Source organism: Vipera berus, assembly GCF_964194415.1.
Source record: "Vipera berus genome assembly, chromosome: 1".
In the NCBI taxonomy this organism is placed as follows: Eukaryota; Metazoa; Chordata; class Lepidosauria; order Squamata; family Viperidae; genus Vipera; species Vipera berus.
The window spans coordinates 344,741,556-344,764,567 of NC_138202.1; the positions used below are offsets into that span (position 1 = coordinate 344,741,556).

The window sequence follows — 23,012 nt, forward strand, 5'->3', positions numbered from 1 at the left end:
GTTGCTATAAACACAAAGGGATGCAGTTTGATTCTGGCCTGGAATCTGAGAGAAAAACAGACCGTGGGCCCTGTGCAGCTGTAACATGGACTCCATGCAAGCTATGTTTGAAATCACTTCCTCCCTCCTATTCCTCTCCAGATTAGTTCCATAGCCCGTTGTTCCCTGCCTTAGCAGGGTTTCACGTCGTACGAGTCGACCAAACCGTGCTTTGTGCTAACCAAAGTTATCCTGAGAATCAGTGCTTGGAGCAATTATGGGTCTACAAACACTCTTTCTGAGGTCAACCCTGATTAGCATCTACATGGTGCCAGTGCACAGATAATATAAAATCAGCTTGATGCTGGATAAGGAAAAGAGGAAGAGGAATGATAAATAATGCTTGGCAAAGAGTCAATGCTATATCTGTACTGGTGCAGTAAGTATAAAACAAACCATGGGTTAGCATCAAGGTCACTCGTCCCCTCTTTTCTCTCCTTCTAAGTCTATTGCTGTACTAACCTGGCTCCTTCCAAGAAAGCCGTGTCTCACTCAGGCAAAGCTGGACTCCCCTACTGTTAATCCCACTAGTTTTCTGTGTGCTTTCTCCAAGGAGCTCGGGATCAACACCCTTGGGAACAATCCCATTTTATAAGAGTATAAGTGACCAAGTGGCCACGTGGTAAGTTTCGTGGCAGAACCATTGGTTCAAGTCTGACGTGTGGCCCATCATATCATACTGGCTTTTGTAGCCTTTGTTTCTTCTCGGTGTTTGAGGTTCACAGTCAAAAGCGATATTGGTGTGAAAAGTGTTTGTGTGGTATGTGTGTAGAATTGACTCCGCTATGAATCTTAAGCAATGCAAGTTATGTTTTTTTTCTTCTATAGAAGCGCATAGAGAGGTGCAAGGCCATTTCAGCTGGATATCATGTTATTTGATACCAAGCGATTCTAAAATACCATCAAAGTTTTGAGAACTTGAGACAGTAAGAAAGAATGAAGTAGAATATTCTTTCTCTATGCTGAAAATGCTTTTCCTGCTCAAAAACCACCTGAATGAAATAGGACCTAATTCAGCATTCAAACAATGTAGCGTAAAGTGGGCAGAATGTGGCTAGTTTTGAACCAAGTATGGTTCATAGCTCTGCAATTAACTCCCATTGGTGGCTTTAAGGAAGTTGTTTGTGCTCAGAGATTTAGATCTCTTCTCTATATTCAGAATGGCCTATAACCGAGTTTTGCATGTGTAGAATCACTTCACTAATAATGTAGAAAACTTTATTTGGTTGGCTGTGGGGTGGATTCTTTAAAGGAGGGAAATAAAACTATAATCATGATTCCATCTATTTTGCAAGTTCAGTTAAACTTCTGAGCAAATCTGTTTCACATTGCATTGTACAATTCTGCTTCAGGATCTGGGCTAAAATGAATAGAATTAGAACTGGAACTAGAATTAGAATACATTATTTTGGCCAAGTGTGATTAGACATAAAGTGAATTTGTCTCTGGTGCAGACGTTCTCAGTGTACATGCAAAGCAACAGAATAATAATAATCATAATGTCAGTAAGAAGGAGAAGTAAAAAAGTTAACAAGGAAGATAAATAATAATACTACAATCATACTGCATGAGTAAATACACATAGACATTAGACAGGACTGTGAGAATTAAGTTCAGAAGAGTGAGGGGAAAAAACTCTCCCGGTGTCTAGTTGCTTTGTCCTGAAATGCCCTATTGCCGTGGTGGTGAACCTATAGCATGTGTGCCACAGGTGGCACGCAGAGCCCTCTCTGTGGGCACACGCACCATTGCCCCAGTCCTAGGTCTTTAGCTGGGTTTTATAAAACCTTTTCGCTTTAGGCCTCCGCTGCCATGTGCCAAAAATTAAAAGGTTCAATCAATCAATTTCAACTTCTCGCGGGGGGGGGGGGAAGATCTCGCAAAGTTGGAATTGATTGATTGAACTTTTTAGTCCCACCCAGTCTGCCGTTACCACCACAGCCATGCCCACACAATTGACCACACCCACCCAATGGGCCACACCCACCCAGCACCCAACGATACGTAAGTGTGTTTTGGGTTGCAGTTTGGGCACTCGGTCTCTAAAAGGTTTGCCATCACTGCCCTATAGCACCATCCCAAGGAGAGAAGTTGAAACAATCTATGTCCAGGATGTTTAGGAGTCTGCAGATAACATCTCAGCCCTCCTTCTGACCTGCGCAATATACAGGACTTCTCTGGAGAGCAGGCTGCACTTGTTCTTTCTGCAGGCTTAATTATCCATTGGAGTTATGTACCTGTCCTCTGTGCTTGGTATACCAAACCAGACAGTTATAGAGTACAAATGATAGACTCAGTAATTCCTCTGTAAAATTGTATCAACAGCTCCTGGAGCTATTTGAACTTCCTGAGTTGACACAGGATGAACATTCTTTGTTGTGCCTTTTTAATGATGGTTCTAACGTTAGGTGTCCATTTCAGGTGCTGGGGGATTATAGATCCAAAAAACTTGAAGTACGCTACTGCTGATACTCTGCTGTCGAATATAGTAGGCGTGGTAAAATCCCATCTATATGCAGAGTTACCACCTTGTCAAATGAGGCCAATTGCCTTTGTATCATCTGCAAATTTCAGTACTTCAACAGAGGTTTCTCTTGGGGTGCAATCTTTGGCACATGAAGAGAAGAGCAAGGGAGAGAGATCACACAGCCTTGAGGGGCGCCTGTGCTAATTGCCTAGGTACCAGATGCAATTTTCCCTAGCTTCACCTGCTGCTTCCTATCTGTCAAAAAGCCGATGATCCATCTACAAATATGAAATGAAATGAACTACCGCTCAAAGTCCATTTTTTCAGATAGGAATTTTCATCCTTGTCCTTCCATGGATCTTTAAAGAAGCTGCATTTATCATGGGGCTTGCATGGTAGCCATCTGAGTTAAGGAGGCAGCAGCAGGTAGAACAACACACAGTCACACCATACCACTTTCTTCTTAATGCTTTCTTAACTCGTGTTAAGGAGTTAACACATTAACACCAGTTTTCCTAAGAATGTGCACCTACCATGCACAAACTCCCCCCAAAGCATGACTTTGACTATGTATCTACAGATACATTGACTACACAACATCAAATCCAAAAGACCAAACCATCGTTCCCCACTTTGGATTGGAATACTGCATATATCTACTGATGACCCATCCATGCCTTTTTGCAACCATCTTCCTTTCTTGGCATGAATCAAGAAAACATGCTACAATGTTACATTTCTTTCTCTAGCTTGTTTCAAGGCTGAACAATACTAAAAATCCTTATTTTGCACAGCACAGAGAGGTTTGGCCGAAGAAGCCATTGATGGCTCATTAACAACACCTGATCGCTGAATATTAAGTAAATATTTGCCACCCAGGTAATTCGCTTGGTATGCGAACAAGATCTGTATTTTATACACCCTCTTTCTCGTACATGAGCTGACATGGGTATTTAGGTTAGGGATAAAGGAGACTCCCCAGATGTTATTCCATTACATTTTTTATTTTAAAATTCAGCAGGTTTGACATTTTTAATCTGCAGCTTTTAAATTCAGCTTTTAGCAGAACTGCTTTCTATATTCAGCATTTAACATTTTCCAGCTGTTTGATTTTCTGTAGTGAATGCCTTATTTTATTTTACTCACTCAATTTATATTGCTGCCCCCTCTGACTTCTGTGTGACTCTAGGCGGCTTACAATAAAACAACAGATTTAAGGTGCTGGTACTTACCTTTAAAGCCCTACATGGCCTAGACCCGGGATATTTGCAGGACCGTCTGCTGCCGGGCACAACTTCCCATTGCCCAGTGCGCTCACACAGAGAGGGCCTCCTCAGGGTGCCGTCGGCTAGACAATGTCGGCTGGCAACCCCCAGGGGGAGGGCCTTCTCTGTGGGAGCGCCTGCCCTGTGGAACCAACTCCCCCTTGAGCTCTGGATGGCCCCGGATCTCCGGTCCTTTCGCCGCAACCTCAAAACTTCCCTTTTTCATCAGGCTGACCTGGACTGATGACAGGGTTTTTAAAAATGTTTTTTAATTTTAATTGTTTAGTTTAACTTATTTATTGGGGCTGTTTATTTAATTTCTTTAAACTTTTGTATTGTTGTTTTTATTGTTGTTAGCCGCCCTGAGTCCTTCGGGAGATAGGGCGGCATATAAGTCCCAGAAAAATACATACATACATACATACATACATACATACATACATACATACACAAAATATAAAATAAACATAAAAGACCTAGTGGTTAGGCATCATTCATACAACCAGAAGATGGGCTTTGTCCAGGGCACCAGGCTCAAACACAAAGACTTTTCAGGGCCTGCCAAAAAGCCAGTAGAGACAGGGCCAATCTAATCTCTGAGGGGAATGATATTCTGAAGGGCAGAAAAGATTTTCCTTCTGGGCCCCGTCAACTGATGGTCTCCAAAGAGGCCCTTCCTCATAGGCCATTTTGGATGTACTTTCCACAAAACTGAAAGATTAATAATAAAAATAAGTAATATAAGAGTGATAATACGGCGGGCTACTTAAAGGATAGAGCACAAATTGCAAAAAAAAAAAAAAGGAAAAGCATCAGCGGGGCACCGGACCACATAAAGTATGCGTGTGCGGGCTTGGGTGCATTGATGCATTTACTTTTAATGTGTGCTTTTTTAAAAAAAAGCACAGTGTGTGTGCGGGCCACTGCCAGGTTGCGGCCTATTTGGAATTGGGACACGGAAATGGTGGGTGAGGGCGCATGCGCACCTCCGTTTGTGCGAGTGGCGGACGCGCGTGCTCGTGTGTAACTATTCCCTCTCCCTCCTTCTTTGTGGCAGCCCACATATTTGTGAATATGAGTTTTTAATAGTTTCAAGTTGTTTATTCTTGCTGAGTACCATGCATTCTGAATCACAGTGATTTTGCAGGATTATTTTAATTGGTTTCTATACTTGGATTGATCGTATTTTGAACTCAGAGCCATAGTAGAATTACACTAACCTGCACAGAGAAGAACGGTTCCTTCCAACATGTTACTTTAGCTCAACTGACATGGATTTCTTACAGAAACTGTTCCATCGTTTCGTTCTTGAAAAATTGATTTTAAGGAAAGTGATGTTCAAGCGTAGCCTTAGGATCTTTGATAGGAGAATTGGGAATTTGAAAGACTCTTCACTCACCTGCATCTTTGGCTCATGTTCCACACCAGTCATCCTAAATAGCCTCCATATGTAAAAGTCCTGAAATCACAGATGGATGCCAGGACAACATGAGCCAGATAGATTTCATTATTCTAATATTTCAATCCTTTTCAATGATGTGCACAAAGCTGAAAATTCTGATGAATGATGCTGCTATTAATTGAGTGGGTGGGGGAAGGAGCCAGTTGGATTTTCCCATCTACTGCATTTGGAAGATTGAAGGCGCTTGATAATTGAGGACTTTAGGCAGCCCCCCCCCCCAATTAAAGTGCATTTGGTCTTCTTCCATTGAACTTTTAGTCTTTTAAAAGCAAGCATTGAGCTATATCTTGTTTAAAGGAAGATTTGAATGCTATTTAGGCATATTGCCAATTTGGAAGATGACCAAAATAATTCAAATGCACTGCCTTATGTCTGTTGTTGTTTTTTATTCCTGTCTACAAAACTTGGTCACATTTGGATATATTTTGCTTTTTTAATGTTTAGCAGATTTTTTTAAAAAAAAAATATGGAAAAGGAAAAAGCCTTGCAAGTTGTATTCAGGAACTGTCCGTGCTTTGGATGGAACTGGTCCATCGACTTTCAAGAGCAGGCTATATAAAATATTGTTTGATATCGTTGTTGTAAAAGTTTGTGGCTAACAAATGTTGTCATGTTATCTTAAATTTGCAGTGAGTTTGATGAGGCAAAACACATTAGCGGAGTACCTAAAGCACCAGGTCCTGGTTCCTGTGCCCCAAAAATCCACAGAAAAGAAGCAAGTGGGGCAGATTCTCTGCATGGGGATCCAGAAAAAAACTTCTGCTGCTTAGAGGAGATACAATCAGTCTAGATAAGCCAAATCAGTGACTTATGCCTGACACCCTCTTGTGAACCATGATGTGCAAATCATGATACACAAATCATGATACTTGGTTCATGCAGTCCAAGTATCTATACTTAAAGTTTAGTCCCAAAGTTGCTTTTTCGAAAGGCCAACTGAATTTCTTTGTTTTTCCTTGAAGACATTTCGCTTCTCATTCAATAAGAAGCAAACTAAAGAAGTTTGTTGGGGAAAAAAGGCAAACATCTTCAAGAGAAAAACACAGAAAGTCCAGTTGCCTTTTGAAAAAGCACCTTTGGGACAACCATGACCTGGGTGGCTGAGAATCTACAGCTCAGCATACGGAAGCAGTGTGTCAGTTAGATGTATGAACTCTTTGTTGGTCCAGTATCCAGACAAGCAATTCACATGTCTTTTGTATTCTTTTTGAAATAATTGTGATTGTGAAGGAAAGGAACCCATTTGTGAGATGTGACGGAGGACAGAAACAGGGACAAGTTAAAAGAGCAGAAGTTTGAAATTCTAAATAGCTGCAAAAGTAGTAGAAGGCAGATAAAATAGAGCTGCCGTTGTTGATTTTATTCATTGATTCATCTTATTGTAGTTTTTGTGGAGTAATTCACTGAGTCAAGCCACCAGTATGTGGCTGAGAAAATCAATTCTCAAAAGGTTGCTCAACAGTTGATCATTTCTCCTCTCTTCAGGTAACATTACCACAAGAATCCGAGCTACAGATGTTGGCTCTGATGAAGCTATCAAATCCATTCTGGAGCAAGCAAAAAGGGAGCTGCAGGTACAGAAAACAGGTAGGAGAACTTTGAAGTTCAGGTTAATGTGGAAACAGTAGTAAATGCTTATGAGAAAGCAAATGAACTAGGGGGCATTGTTTACTTCAGTAGATTCCATTGCTGAAGGTTTATGGCTTAAAGAGTGTTGGGTCTTTCTTTATCTCAAGAAAATGCTGTATGTTACGGTCTCCCAAACAGATCATTTAAGGATGAAATGTAATAATACAAAAACATCTGTAACAGGCAAATGTTGTGGATACTTCTAAAATGTGAAGCTCTCCCCAAAACATTTTCCTTCTTATTGGGGGAGTCTCGATTGGGAAATTTGCACATCTTCCCAAGGTGGGGGGTTGGGGGTGGGCAGGGTAGAAGCTACTTATGTAGAAGCTACAATAAGAAAGAATATGTGGACACTTAAACTCAAACTTACTATTATATTATATAGAAAATACTGGCAAGGGTGGCCAAAACAATCCTAAATATACAGGGAAATGAAGTAGGATGAAAAATTTCCATCACAGTGGTCAAGAGAGCAGATAATAACAAAAAAAAGGTAGCCAAGGCCCAGATCCAGTGGGCAGAAGAGATGGGGTAAAACAGATTGGTCCAGATTAGAAATATGCATTAAAAAGAAAGATGTGCCCTAATGTGCTGAAAGGATGTATATACTGAATGGATGTGCTGGAAATGTCAGTTTATTGAGCATTTTTCCTTTTTCTTTGTGGCCTACATCTGACTCACAAATGTTCTCCTATAATAGCTTGTGATGAGGATGACATCACAATAAGTATCCACCTGCTTACTGACTTAGTAACAAACTGTTTCAGAATCAAGGAATGTTGTTTTTTCTATTTTCTACTAAATTGGCACAATTGCAAGTAAGAAATGTATTCGATCATTTGATTCACTATATCTCATTTTATTAAGGAGGCACTGGTTTGCGGATAGATTGGAACTTGTGTTTTGTTTTCTGTTTCACTTTGTTTTACTGTTGTAATGCTTTTTATTTTTATGAGAATTTTTTTTCATTTTCTTGGGCAATAAATATTTACATTTAATAATATTTGATGCTTATTGAGGCATAAAAATGTGAGAAAATATGCTTTGCCTGGTAAATTTCAGGATTCTAATAAGTATTTTGATAAGGAGGAGTTTTCACCCTTGTTATTTTTCAGGGTCTTTATAATAGCAGTCACATTAATGTGGGTTTTAAAAAAAAAGAAAAGAAAACAAAAGAAAACAAAACTTCTGAACCAGTAATAATAAACCATACATCTGGCACAGATCTCTATTGGACCCTGAGTGGTGATTGTAAGAAGAGCTTTTAACTGATGTTTGGGGAAATGAATGGTGTGGTGGCTCAGTGGGTTAGGACGCTGAGCTTGTCGATCAGATGGTCGGCAGTTTGGCGGGTCGAATCCCGAGTGCCGCGCAACAGAGTGAGCGCCTGTTACTCGTCCCAGCTTCTGCCAACCTAGCAGTTCGAAAGCATGTAAAAATGCAAGTAGAAAAATAGGGACCACTAAGGTGGGAAGGTAACAGCGTTCCGTGCGCCTTTGGCGTCTAGTCATGCCGTCCACATGACCACAGAGATGTCCTCGGACAAGCGCTGGCTCTTTGGCTTTGAAACGGAGATGAGCACCGGCCCCTAGAGTTGGAAACGACCAGCACGCATGTGCAGGGGAACCTTTACCTTTACCTTACTGTCTCTCATCAGTCGTTGTTTTCTTATTCTTGCAGCTGAGCCGGCTCAGCCACCTTCCACATCAACCAGCAGCAGTTCCGACGATGCTATCCGCTCCATTTTGCAACAGGCTCGCCGAGAGATGGAAGCCCAGCAGGCTGCCCTTGAACCTGCCTTAAAAGCCACCCCTCTATCCCAAGCTGAAATGTCCATCTTGTCCTCAAAACTGATCCCTACACCTGCAGTTTCTTCGGTCTCTAGTTACTCTCCCCTGCCTCTGTCCTTGAAGAAGCACTCGTCCTCTGTGGATTCCACCGTGTCTTCCCTACCGACTGTCCCTGGTCTCAAGAAGGAAGCCCAAGAGGCCTCCCTTCTAGACCTCCATGGGATGCCTGACTCAGCACAAGGTGTGCTGAGGCATGTTAAAAATGAACTGGGACGCAGCGGGGTATGGAAGGACCATTGGTGGAATACTGTGCAAACTGACAGAAGGAACACGGCTCCTCCTGAAGACCCCAAAATGGAGGAAAGCACCAGTGGGAAAGAGAAGGCCAGCAACCAAGCTCGTTCAGACCGTAACCAGCAAGTCCAAGGGCCCTCCTCGGAATATTGGAAAGAGTGGCCCAACGCAGAATCTCCCTATTCTCAGAGCTCTGAACTGAGTGTGACAGGGGCAAGTCGCAGTGAGACGCCCCAAAACAGCCCCCTTCCTTCTTCCCCCATCGTTTCTTTATCAAAGCCATCTAAGCCTTCCGTTCCTCCATTGACCCCTGAGCAGTATGAGATTTACATGTACCAAGAAGTGGATACGATAGATCTAACCCGTCAGGTCAAAGAGAAGCTAGCAAAAAACGGCATCTGCCAAAGGATATTTGGGGAAAAGGTAAGGCTCTCAAATGGAATATTCCAGTGGTTTCCGTAGCAGTGGGTCAATAGCTAATTTTATCTCTACAGGTAGTCCTCGACATACGACAACAGCTGAGCCCAAAATTTCTGTTGCTAAATGAGACATTTGTTAACTGAGTTTTACCCCGTTTTACAACCTTTCTTGCCACAGTTGCTAAGTGAATCACTGTAGCTGTCAACGTAGTAACACGGTTGTTAAAGTGAGCCTGGCTTCCCCATTGACTTTGCTTGTCAGAAGATTTCAAAAGGGGATCACGTGATCCCAGGAGACTGCAACCGTCATAAATGTGGATCAGTTGCCAAGTGCCTGAATTTTGTTCACGTGACACAGGGATGCTGCAGTGGTTGTAAATAGGAAAAATGGTCATACGTCACTTTTTTTTCAGTGCTGTTATAACTTTGGTCACGAAACAAACTGTTGTATGTCAAGGATTACCTGTATTTCTTAATTAGAATAATTCAGTCATCACCCTTCAAGACCCAGGAAAGCTTGGGAGTTGTTTTTTTTAAAGAAGCAAACTAGAAGCAGACATGTTTTAGGCAATCCAGATTCAAGACTTAAGTTATTAGCGTTATTCTTCCCACCATCACTCAAGCAGTACTCAAAATTCCTTATGCTTACATGCCTGCAGATCAGAATAGACAAATAGAAAAGTGGATGGAGCTGTCACATCTTGAATGTCTCTTTAGAGGGAGGAGTTTGTTACACATCTTGCATTTTTGCACAATAAGCAAAACCTGCTGAGATTCCTTCTACAGAGCTAAGCAGGATGGGGGAGTCCTATCCACTTAAGTATATGGTTACTCTGATGAGCTGACTAGTAAGTTTTTGACATTGAAAAACACTGATGCCAGTCGCTTCGCTCTGCTGTTTGTTGCAACAGGAAGTGTCTAGATAATGACCGAGATGCCCATGCTGTAAACCAAAAGCTACTGTCTTCTACTTTTCTTCTATGGAATGCCCATGTCTCCTTCTCAGACTGATTTTATTTTATCCTTACATCCAAATTACTGGAATAACTGAATGTTACCAGACACTTGTCACACGTTTTTAATATTTTGCTGTACGATCAAGAATGTGGTTTTGAAAAGGAAAGGAAAGAAAAGCAGCCAATTCTTAGATCATAACATTTTGCAAAAAAAATAAAAGACTAGGTTCCTGTATGGCAGGAGTGTCAAACTCGCAGCATCACACAACTTTTTTTCCATTGCCAGCAATAGGGTGGGTGCGGTTTCGCCATCAGGCATCCGGCCCGCAGGCCGGCAGTTTGACACCCTTGCTGTATGGGGTATTGGAGACAGATGAAAGACTTACATAAGTTGCCACCTAGAGTGCTTGCAGGAATAGAATACCAGTCCAAACTTAGGTAGCCCTGAATGGTATCATCTGGCAGTTTGGGGTGCATAAATATGTCCATTGCTTTTAAAACAGCAGAGGTACAGCAAGAAACTCAGTCTGGTAAATTGGTGTTATTTAACCTAACATTGGCTGGAGATGGACATGGTGGCTCAGTGGGTTAGGACGCTGAACTTGTCGATCAGAAGGTCGGCAGTTTGGAGGGTTGAATCCCTAGTGCCGCGTAACAGAGTGAGCGCCTGTTACTCGTCCCAGCTTCTGCCAACCTAGCAGTTCGAAAGCACGTAAAAATGCAACTAGAAAAATAGGGACCACTACGGTGGGAAGGTAACAGCGTTCCGTGCGCCTTTGGTGTCTAGTCATGCCGGCCACATGACCATGGAGACGTCCTCGGACAAGCGCTGGCTCTTCAGCTTTGAAACGGAGATGAGCACCGGCCCCTAGAGTCAGAAACGACTAGCACACATGTGCGGGGGAACCTTTACCTTTACCTTACTAGCTGGAGATGATGGATTAATGTGAAGCTTCTTTCATTGTCCACCTGTTTGCATCCTACCAAAGTTAACTCCTTGGCATTCCCCCTGTCCTTTTTGGTATGCTTCCTTTCTTTGGTATTCTTGTGTATGAAATGAAGTAAAATCACATATGAGTAAGCATATGATGGAAATAGTCTGAGTGTCATGGAAAGGCCATTTCATCTCATTTCCAGCCTTACATTTGTTTCCAGTAAAGAAAAGGGCTTAGAGCAGACATGTCAAACACAAGGCCCGGGGGCCAGATCCAGCCCGCAAAGTGGTTTCATGTGGCCTGCGAAGCCATCCTGGAAACAGTGAGGGAACTGCCCCCACTGCCTTGGCCCTGGCCCAGAGACCCTCCTCCTGCCAGAGACCCTCAGATCTGTCCCACTCCTGCCCAGGCCCCCATAGGCACCCTTGATGCGAACGATGTAGAGCTGGCCATGCCCACCCAGTAGGCCATACGCAGTCTAGCCACACCCACCCAGTAGGCCACGCCCACCCTGGCCATACCCACCCGGCCTCTTGAGGGCAACCGCAATGCTAATGCAGCCCTCAATGAAATTGAGTTTGACACCCCTGGCTTAGAGAAACTCAAACTAAAAAGTTTTAGTTAAAAAAAATTAAGATGCGCCAATAAAGAAACATCAACAAGCAATTCTGCTATCCTATAATATGCTCAAACGGAAGTAGGCAGAAATGAGCTGCAATGATTCGTGCTAGACTCCACATCTTTCTTCAGATCATTCAACAGTAGGAAATACTAAAATGCTCTTGGAAAGTTAATTGGAAAAGAAAACTTGGGCGAGGAGAACAAGCATGAATTTATTGAGGAAAGAAGCTACGAAACTTTGGCTCTAGAACTGAGAAGGCCAATTCAGTCGATCTAGAATTCCAGGTCTGAGCAAATCCTTATAGATCTTTTTCTTGTCGTTGCTGTTTAATGTCTCTGATAAAGTGTCATTGCATAAGAGCTTTCCTGAAATTGGGTAAAGACCAGTATAATTAATCAATCAACTGATTTTCCCATTGTAATCCAAACTTGAGGCTAATTCTACTTCCTCGGTGGTGGTTTCCTTCTAGGTGCTGGGTCTTTCCCAAGGCAGCGTCAGCGACATGCTGTCTCGGCCAAAGCCATGGAGCAAGTTGACACAGAAGGGGCGTGAGCCATTCATTCGTATGCAGCTGTGGCTAAATGGCGAACTCGGACAGGGAGTCTTGCCATCTCAAGGGCAGCCCCAAGGCCAAGGTAAAGGAACAAACTGCACTGGTCTTCAGATCACATCGTGTTCTCCTTGATTTTTTGTTTAACCTTTCATTTAGAGCACTGTTTCTCAACCTCAACTATTTTAAGATGTGTGGACTGACTGAGGAATTGTGGGAGTCCACACATCTTAATCTTGATTTAGAGGATCAGTTTGTCCCTAGCCTGTACTTTAAGGGTTAGACTTCCCAACTCCTTACACATACAAGGCAATTGCATTTTGGGGTGGGGGTGGATGACAAGGATGTGTGGAATGCAGGACTAAAAGTGGCATGGGGTTTGTGAACCCCATAAACTTATGATCACATAAGCGTTTTTATTATTTATTTAATAAATTTATATGCTACCCATCTCTCCAGTATGTTCTGTTCCAGCCTATGACCAGTGCTGTTTGAATGCCAGGGACAACCCCTTTTTATAGTCAACAGGCTGGAAAAACCCAGCCAATTTACAAAGAAATGAAAAGTTCAAACGAGTTAACCAAAAGTTCAAACAAGAGTTAAACAGGAATAATAGACCAGGTCTCTAGCAGAAGATCTTCAAACGGTTGCCTTCAGCAACCAGCACCTCCCACACCTTCCCCTTTTATCAGCAGTCCCAAGGCGTGGCTTCTCATTGCCTTCTCCTCTTCTCACCGAGTTGCCTCATTGCCTTTCTCTGTTCTGCTCTGCTGGATTGCCTCCTGCTCCTAGCATCCCTGAATACATCCAGCTGTGAATCATCTACGTCCAATACCTCGTGCTCACAGGGCTGAGTCTGATGAGGAACATGATGGGAGGGGCCAGGCTGAGAGTCCTGCAGTGCATCAGAGCCTCCCTCTGACACCAAAGGCTCTCCAAACCCCCCCTCCTCCTCCTCTTCAGAATCATCAGACTCAGCTGCCGGTATCACAGGCTGACGCTGAATCACAACACAGTAAGGACTCATGAATCATAGCCCACTAAGGTACCAACAACTGTTGCTGTTGTAAAACATCGACACAGCTACCACACTGGAAATTATGGATATCAGTTGGATCAGACATTGGAATGGGCTTTTATCCCAGTTGATCTTTATTTGAATCCACTGTATCCCAAAACAGGCAATAGTTGGTGCGTCTCTAAAAATTACATTAAGGTAGGAGGTGCTTAAAGTACTTAAAAATGCAAAGGAGGCTTCACAGCGAAGTTCCGGAAGATTTCGGGACAGATGAAAATAGCTTACATTCTGAAAACACTTATGGTTGCATTCTTCTTTATCCTGCTTCCCAATGCTGGGACTTCTTGGGAACCTTAAAGCTTGCTGGGAACTCAGGTCGCAACACTTCTCCCCCCATCTTTTCCCTTTTTTTTCAACCTGCAAAGTGAAACTTTGGTGTTTGTTAAATAATAACAAATAATGAATTAGGCTGTGGAAGCCTTTAATTAAGATAGTTATTTAATTAAGAACTAACTTAAAATAGCTTGATTCTCCTTCCCTCCCCAAACAGACCCCTGTATATCTGTATAAGAAGGCTTTTCTCAGGCGCTCAAAATTGATGTGATTTTAATTTGGATCAGCCCTGATTAAGTCAGAACTCTACTGTTACGTTTCCAGTAACATCATGAAAAATAAATAGAGAAGGCCTAGATATTATTTTGCAGGCTATCCTTATCCAAAGCTACATTCTCCCACTTTTGCCAAAATTGGAGAATCTGTATTTGTGTATGAATGCTTAAAGAGGCCTTGAAGTAACCATTAGTGTAAAGTATCTGGTTGCCTAAAATCCTTACATTTGTACATGAAACTAAGAAACCTGTATTCTTGCCCTTAATATTACATAGCCTCCAGAGACATGAGAGTTTACATAATGCAACTGTGGGAAACTGGGCAACTAGGGCAAAAACAAACAGGGGAGTTGGGGCTCCCTAGAGTCCCTTAGCCATAGTTTGTCCACGACTGTCATGGGCATATCTAAACCTTGGAAAAATCAGCAGAGAGCTATGCATGGACTCAATCCTGCCTCTTTGCTTCATTGTAAAGAGCAAACACAGAAGGTTATCATCTGAACCAGACTAATAGATAGAAAATCTGGATAGACCCAAATGTAATGTTCAGCTGGGAATTACTAGGTTTCCGTAGTTAACCAAAATCCCATCAGTCACAGCCATTTTGGCCAACAATTAAGGGTATGAGGACTTGCAATCTGGCTAATCTGGAGCACCAGAGATTAGCCACTCCTGGTATAAAGGAAATGGAGACCAGGTAGTTTTACTATGCTGCTTTGCTTTGATCAGCCTGATCTATTTACTGGGACTTGCTTCGCTGGCAAATTGTATCTTCTCTCATTATCTCTTTCTTATCATCCTCCTTTTCTTTCTCCAGTCCTTCACTCTGTGTCATCACTGCAAGACTCTCTTCAGCAGGGATGTGCAAGCTCAGGTAATCAGCTGCTTCATTATGAAATCTGTTGCTTTATTATGCTACCTGTTTTTCTTTCTAATTGAACAGGTGTGTACCTGTGATGGTGGTGGGTAAACTTCTATTTATTTCTGATGTGTTAGAAAGCTGCCTTCCTTTTACGGGAATTATTTGTACTTATTTAAATTACCAGATTTAATTCTTCCCCCTTTTCTTGTTGTCTAGCTTGTTTTCCAGTGCCTAAATCATAGAAAAGAGCAATATGATATAGGTGGAAGGGGAAGAACCATAGTGTGACCTGCCACAATATCTAAAACTTCACGAAACATTTTTATAAATTAAAAATCTACAGACAGTCTCTAGAAGAGCACTGTAAGATTTCTAAAGATGTTTATGGGGCATTTGGGACACCAAATAAATAAGGTAGTTGTTTAGCTAGAAAAAAATGTGATTTTTTAAAAATTTCTTCCTCGTTTTTAGTTTTCCATGCAGTTTACATATTGATTCCCTTCTGATTTCTTACACTTCCAACAGTTTTGTATATCTGTCCTTCCTTATCCTCCAAATTATTGGAATTCAACTTTTGGGGTTTTATCATAGATTCATTAAACTGAGCTTGTGATGTTTCCAGCCAAATTAACTGGAAGAGTCATTGCAAGAAAAGGGAGTGTTTTATAGATGTGAGTGCCAACAGTATTTATTTTAAACATTGATGAATTTCCAGATCGTTTATAGCAGGGGTGTCAAACTGCCGGACGCATCACAACGAAACCGCGCCCACCCCATTGCCGGCAATGGAGAAAAGGCTCCAATACGTTTGGTTTATAGTAAACGCAAAAGGTTATCGGGTTGTTAGGCTGCAATCTTATTCGTATATTGCTGACTAATCTAGATTTCGCTACCTTGCAAGTTGCTGTGGAAAATAAATAGGAGCATGGGGCAGTGATGGAAGCCCTGAATTCTCAGTTTTAGTCCCTTTTAGGGAACAGCTGTGCCACTAACTTGCATGAACTGAGAAACCTGAGAGAAACTTTTAAGTTAGTAAAAAGGCAAAAAGGCTCGAGGGTAGTGGTGCAGAGGGGGAGGGAAAAGCAAGAAACCAGTTTGTAAAGGTCAGAGTAAAACATTTAATAGTAAAGTGGCTTTACTTCTTATGACCAGCCAAACTTTGTTGGTGGCCTTGCTGGGATAGAGTTGCATTTGAGGAAAATTCTCTGCAGCATCCAACAGCCAGAGAGACTCCTTGCCAAGAAGGTCTACTGGGAGGCAGAAAGAGCAGCTGCCTCCAGACTCGGAGATGAGTGCAAAATCTGCTTCTCTGCAGGCTCAAGACAACTGTTGATTAGAAACAAGTGTTCATTTTGATAGAGAGGGAAGAAGCGGTTTCTTGGCAATTGCTGTTGCTCCTTTGATGAATGCAGCCAAAGCTGCCTTTTTCTTCCATAACTATTTCAAAAGATGGGAGATCGGTATTCTTCCGTCTTTTGATGAGAAGCACTCGGAGGCATCTGGATGGCCACGGTGAGAACAGGATTTCCTGGACTGTCCATTAACTCAACTGAATACTGTAATGACGTTTTGTAAAGCATGTTTTAGGACTGATTATTTAACAAGCCACAGATTCAGAACTCAGGTCCTTGTATTTGTTATATGTGAAACAAATCGTAACAAACACCAATATCAGTTACTGCAATGAAAACCAGGAGTGCTTAAAATAAGTAGCCCATATGAGTCAGTTTTTAAAAGCTGAAGTATTTTGGACTGATCTTGAGGTTTTTTTTTTCAAATGTGTTGATTAAACTTGTTCTCCGTTTGAGTTCATGAAACTGCTAGGCTCACATAACATGCTGTGCCCAAACAAATAACATCCTGTGGCTTAACAGTACGTCCTGCTTCAACAACATATAAGACAGTCGTTGGATTCCCACTGTATGCTGAACCACAGTCTGCCCAACCACATTGTACCTAGTCTAGACTAGCCTGGTAGATGAACTCAGCCATCAAAGGTAATCTTTAATCATTCCCTCTCATGTTTTAACATGCATATTGGAAAGCAGGCTGATGGTAGAGTAGACTAATGTATGCCTGAAAATTGAAATTACCAGCTACATCTCCTAGAACAGTGATGGCGAACCTTTTAGAGACCGAGTGCCCAAACTGCAACCCAAAACTCACTTGTGTATCGTCAGGTGCCGGGTGGGCGTGGCCAATTGGGTAGGCCTGGCCCATTGGGTGGGCGTGGCTGCGGTGGTAACAGCAGACTGAGTGGGACTAAAAAGTTCAATCGATCAATTCCAACTTTGCGAGATCTTTTTTTTTCCTGCGAGAAGCTTGAATATTATTTTTTTTGCACATGGCGGCGGAGGCCTAAAGCAAAACGGATTTTAAAAACCCAGCTGAAGGCCCAGGATGGTGCGTGTGCCCACAGAGAGGGCTCTGCGCGCCACCTGTGGCACGCATGCCATAGGTTCACCACCACGGTCCTAGAGGGAGACGTGTGGCTGTCCCTCAAATAGCAACCTCAAATACTTATTTTTACTTCAAAATTATTTCTCACTCTGTGGGAGGGAGGGAATGCCTGATTTGGTTTTCATGTGTTGATAGAGGGAGAGAAAGATCTTTTATTATGCCTGTGGGATTCAAAAGCTGGGAGTAGCCTGGCTCTCCTGTCTCTGTGCACTTTCTGATGGGGTGCGTATACAAACCCATTGCCTAGGAGTATTATCAATAAGGATTTCCCTGTGTTTGAAATCGGAACTCTTCATCCGTGGCTACAGATCGGGGCACCTCATGAGACTTGCAAATGCTTATATTTCTTCCTGGGTATCATTTATCATTTCAGGCTTTGTGGTGCTTAGAATTGTGTAATTGTCAAGGGAAGGGGCTGGAGAATCTAATTAAAAGAGATTTTAAAATTAAAATCACCTGTGAGATCGTTTGTACTGCACAATTGCATATGGCCTCTTCTGGTGATTAATTGAACTCCTCTAATATCACGGGGGGGGGGAAGAGGGGTCAGGTGGCAAGGTCATTGGCTGCCACTGGCTGGATTGCTCCGTTTCTGGCAAGGACTAAAGGGAAAAGAAATGCCCGACTAAGGAAGTAGACAGCAGGAAAGCACAGATAGGGAGAGGAATTTGCAGGAAGGCGAATGGAAACAAGAAGGCAAATACGATATGCTTAGGTCAGAAAGAAAGAGGAGGCACGTGGCCAAGACCTCTACAGGCAAGAAACCACAGATTTGATTTTAAGTAACTGGCTAGATTACTGGCTGCAAGCTTGTAGTCACTTCATATAATACATTTAAGCCACAAATGTTGTAAAGAAAAAATTCTTACTCCAAAAAAAACCCCATTTATTTGGGGAACGGTAGTTCATCCAACAGTTTTTCTGTTAACTCTGGGCCCAGGAGGCCTATCTTCCCTTTCCCACATAGCCTGGTGAAGGCCTTTGCTTCTCCATTTGTTGTTTGGCAGACCAAAAGCTGTGAAATCCTTTCCCACAAGGCTTCTATAAGACAAAGGATGTTAAAAATCCTTTACATATGAAAATTCTGTGTTACACATAAATGTAGGAGTATAATTGGTCATAGCAAATGCATGATTGCAGGTAGGGGCGTGCAATCTTTTGAAACCTGAAGGCCATACTTGGCCTTCTAATGGCATGCTGGGGCTATTCTATAGAAACTGGGATGGACCAGGACAAAAAGTACATTAAAATGACATTACAATTAATGAAACTAATTAAACATAATTAATATTTGTGCGTTTAATCATTGTCCTTTTAGGCCTTAAGCCAGTCGAGATTGAACTCCTGGCCGTGGGCAGTCAGCCTGCCATATGGCGTTCTAACCACTGTGCCACCACAGCTCTTTCATGTAGTAAAACATGAAATTGAAGTCAGCAGGATTTAAGATAAATTAAGAGAATAAAAACAATATAAATTTTGAAAGAAGTAAAGAAAAGCAGTAAGAGGAAAGGTGCAAAGAAAGAAATAGAAAAGACAGAAGTTATAAAGTGGCTTCCAATTTTGTTAACAACGTTACAGTACATTTATATTTTATTGTGCCTAAAATTGCAACATAATAAAAACAGGTAATGGGGTTTTTTCCTAAGTCAGTTGACCATGCTTCCTAGGAATACTGCAAGTTGAGTTCCAGCTCACCTTTGTGAGCAATAGGCCGGAGAAAAGTGCTTTGGCTAAATACAAATAATAGCACATGTGTTTTTTCACACATAAGAAAACTGCCTGTAGTGCACATGTTCTATACTTCCTTAAATGTACATAATAGTTTCCAAGCATATGTAAACATTGGATGAAACACAAATGCATGATGTAGTAGATTTTTGCTGAGAGAGCAAGGTTCCAATTCTCTTTCCTTCAGTGATTTTGATCAAGTCTACCGCTTAGCCCAACTTCACATGAGAATTATAAGTAGAAAAGAAGGGAAGGACTTAAAACAGTGCTCTGGAAAAAATAGGAGTTGCATGTTTAGACCAGGGGTGTCAAACTGCCCGCAGGCCGGTGGCATCATATGGAGGCTTCGCCCACCCCAGCTCTGGCAATGCAAAAAACATCACGATGCGTCACGTGACATGGTGAGTTTGACCCCCATGCTTTAGACAGCCAAGACTTCATAATGGGGAAAAAATGGTTATGGAAAACTTGCAGACTTTAGATGTTATTAGACACAATTGCCATCATCCCTTACTGGCTAGTATTGATTGCACTGTGTGGGAATTAATATCTGGGTGACCATATTTCTTCAGCCCTGCTTTAAGGGACCATGCTCTGTGACTGATGGATTTAAGAGCATTTGAAATCATGAAAAGCTAGACATTTCTGTCATGTTCACTGAATAGAAATTAGCCATCTTCTCAATTTAAAAATGTCAAATACTATCTTAGGTGAAACATTCCCTTCTGTATAAATAAGAAAGGGGAATAATTTTTCTTATGCCCTCTTGCAAAAACAGAGTATGTTTCTGTGTTAAAACCATTGCTTTTCTCATAAGCAGTTTGTGCAGATCTAATCATGCAAAAGGGATGCGGTGGCTCAGTGAGTTAGGACGCTGAGCTTGTCGATCAGATGGTCAGCAGTTTGGCGGGTCGAATCCCGAGTGCCGCGTAACAGAGTGAGCGCTTGTTACTTGTCCCAGCTTCTGCCAACCTAGCAGTTCGAAAGCATGTAAAAATGCAAGTAGAAAAATAGGGACCACTACAGTGGGAAGGTAACAGCGTTCTGTGCGCCTTTTGTGTCTAGTCATGCTGGCCACATGACCACGGAGACGTCCTCGGACAAGCGCTGGCTCTTCGGCTTTGAAATGGAGATGAGCACCAGCCCCTAGAGTCAGAAACGACTAGCACGCATGTGCGGGGGAACCTTTACCTTTTAATCATGCAATGGATCAAGTTAGAGTTATTTAATTAATTAAGTAATGAATTAATAAAATAAGTTGTATTCTATAACATATTAGTGAACCCTCTATACTGCTTCTGAGTCTGTGAAGTGTTTTGGCTTCAGGTCTGCTGAATTTTGGCTTTGTAAATAGTTGTAGACAGGAAAGAACTATCCCATCCCCTACTGACTTTCAAGATTGAGTAGACTCCATTGCCTGAATATTATCTTCTTCTCTAATGTAGATGTGCCAGACGGTGGATGATCTGGATGAAAAATGAGTTCTTAGTAGAGAGGTGTATATGGTTTGTCATCTGTAATTTCTTTGGTAACCAGACCAGCTTAGAATATTTTCACATAGGGGTTTTCTTTGTTCTGGAAATAAGCTCTGCATCCCTCTATGGACACACTTTGAAGCCATTTGTTTCTAGCACTGTGTAGTATAGCTAAAACACACAAAAAGACCCATCATTTCAGAGCTTTGGCTAGAAATAATTCCAGTGTCTAAAGTAGATGAATTGATATTTTTGACACAATCCTACTGGTCAGCACTGATTTGAGAAAAGCAGAAAAGGAGATGATTACAAATTATCTTAAAGCTACATTGTGAGGCATTGGGAAGTGGAAACTGTGTGGAAATGCCCTTATGCTCTCAGCTGACTAGTAATAATCAAGTCCCTTCAATATATAAACATTACGTATGGGTAGATAAATAACAGAGGGGGTATATTTAAATCCTGCTGTTTCAGAGCATGAACATAATCTAAGGTCAGGAATTTGGTTTTCTTACAAATTTGCTTTGAGTCTCCCTCACCACAAAGCAATTTTACCTCTATGTCCTGGAAAATAAAGGATTTAGAGACTGAGCGGTATAGAGCTCCCACCAGAGTAATCCATCAAAGTTGGTGGCTATTGAAATTAAATGAGGAAGTGAACAGAGTGAGCCATGTGGATACTAGTGGGGGGGAGGGAACTCGAAGCATTTCAGCATTAGGCCTTCAAAACAACTTAATGCAGGAGTCCTCAACCTTGGCAACTTTAAGACTTGTGGACTACAACTGCCAGAATTCCTCAGCCAGCTTTGCTGGCTGAGGAATTCTGGAAGTTGAAGTCCACAAGTCTACCAGTTGCCAAGATTGAGGACTCCTGACTTAATGTATTACAGTGAAGAGGGACAATCAGAGCTGTACCATTTCAAAGCAGAAGCTATAGAGCTGTCGATCCAACAAAGCAGATCAGACTAAGAAACCAGTGCCGTATAGGTGAGGACTATTTTCACTGTAACATCTATAGTAGCAGAATCTTGCAATAGGCTTCCCTGTGACTCATTTCCTCTTTGTGTGTGCTAGGGAAGAATGCATTGTCCTGAGACAATTTATTCAGACTTAATTTTTTTAGACCAGGCTCAAGCCCCTCTTACCTGATTGTTGCCTTCAAGGTAATTCCCTATTCCAGTGGTGGCAAACCTATGGCACGCGTGCCAGGGGCGGCACTTAGAGCCCTCTCTGTGGGCATGCGCGCCGTTGCCCCAGCAGAGTTCGCCAGAGTACTGAGCATGTGGTGTTTGAAAGTGACAGGGCAGGAAGTGAGCAAGCAAGCGGCGTTGCCCACCCGGGGATGCCCCGGAGATGGCGAGGGACTGGACTGGCCCCAGCCAGGCTCACCCAATCTGCCCTGACCACTGCAGCCATGTCCACCCAGTGGGCCACACACACCCCCGCCGCCCCTGAGGGCACCACAATGCTGATGCAGCCCTGGACACTTTGCGACAAATAAGTGACTTTTGGGTTGCCGTTTGGGCACTCAGTCTCTAAAAGGTTCGCCATCACTGCCCTATTTCCTCTGCCTGAATTTAGAAGCGTGCAAGAATTATTCACAAAACCGTTTCACTTGATTTCCCTTCATGACTATTACAGCCATCAATATCGGTGCCTTCAGGTGTGCCTCTGTGTAAAAAGGTTATGGATTGTTGTATGCAGAGCAAGTGGCCATACTACTAAACCTTTCTTGCTACAGCTCTATGACTTGAAGGGAATAAGATGCAAAAGAGCAGCATAAAATCTAGCATGCTACAACTTTCTTCTGACCCATTTAAATATAGCAGAATCATGCAGGAAAGCTGGTCCTTTCCATTTGAGGCAAAAAAAATAGAAACTTACATGTTTTCTATATATTTGAATCTTCCGTTTTAGGGATTCATTATACAGGGAGAAAGAACTCTTGAGTAAACCTTTCTTCTGGCCCTGTTGGGGGATCGATTTCCAGAGGAACACTCTATTTAGGAGGCAGGTTTCTCTCTCCCTCTCCCCCCCCCCTCTCTCTCTCTCTCTCACACACACACACACACAGAGAGAGAGAGAGAGAGAGAGAGAGAGCGCAACCTGGAGAGGAAATACATGGTAACAACTTAACCATTTATTTCATTGAAAATGATCTACCCTTACAGAAGAGATCTCACTGAAATTATCAGTCTAAACCAGGGGTAGGCAACCTCGGCTCTTTTATGACTCATGGACTTCAAGTCCCAGAATTCCTGAATTCTGGGAGTTGAAGTCCATGAGTCATAAAAGAGCCGAGGTTGCCTACCCCTGGTTTAGACTAATATTTCTCCAGCTCAGCAACTTTGTGTGCACTTCAACTCCCACAATTCCCCAGATGTACTGAAGTTGAGAAACACTGGTTCAGACCATGACACTTCATATATACTG

General features: G+C 42.3%; 1 protein-coding gene across 2 annotated transcripts in view; it reads left to right on the forward strand.

The window, feature by feature from the left end:
* CUX1 (cut like homeobox 1) overlaps positions 1–23,012 on the forward strand; it is a 346,988-nt gene that overhangs the window by 237,501 nt on the left and 86,475 nt on the right. The window contains exons 17-20 of one of the 2 annotated variants that reach the window (XM_081318569.1): positions 6,719–6,820; positions 8,543–9,369; positions 12,348–12,513; positions 14,872–14,928. The exons of the other annotated variant lie outside the window; for it this stretch is intronic. Of the exons in view, the coding sequence (XP_081174695.1) occupies positions 6,719–6,820; positions 8,543–9,369; positions 12,348–12,513; positions 14,872–14,928 (1,152 nt within the window). The remainder of the gene's footprint in view (positions 1–6,718; positions 6,821–8,542; positions 9,370–12,347; positions 12,514–14,871; positions 14,929–23,012) is intronic. 2 annotated transcript variants of the gene reach the window in all.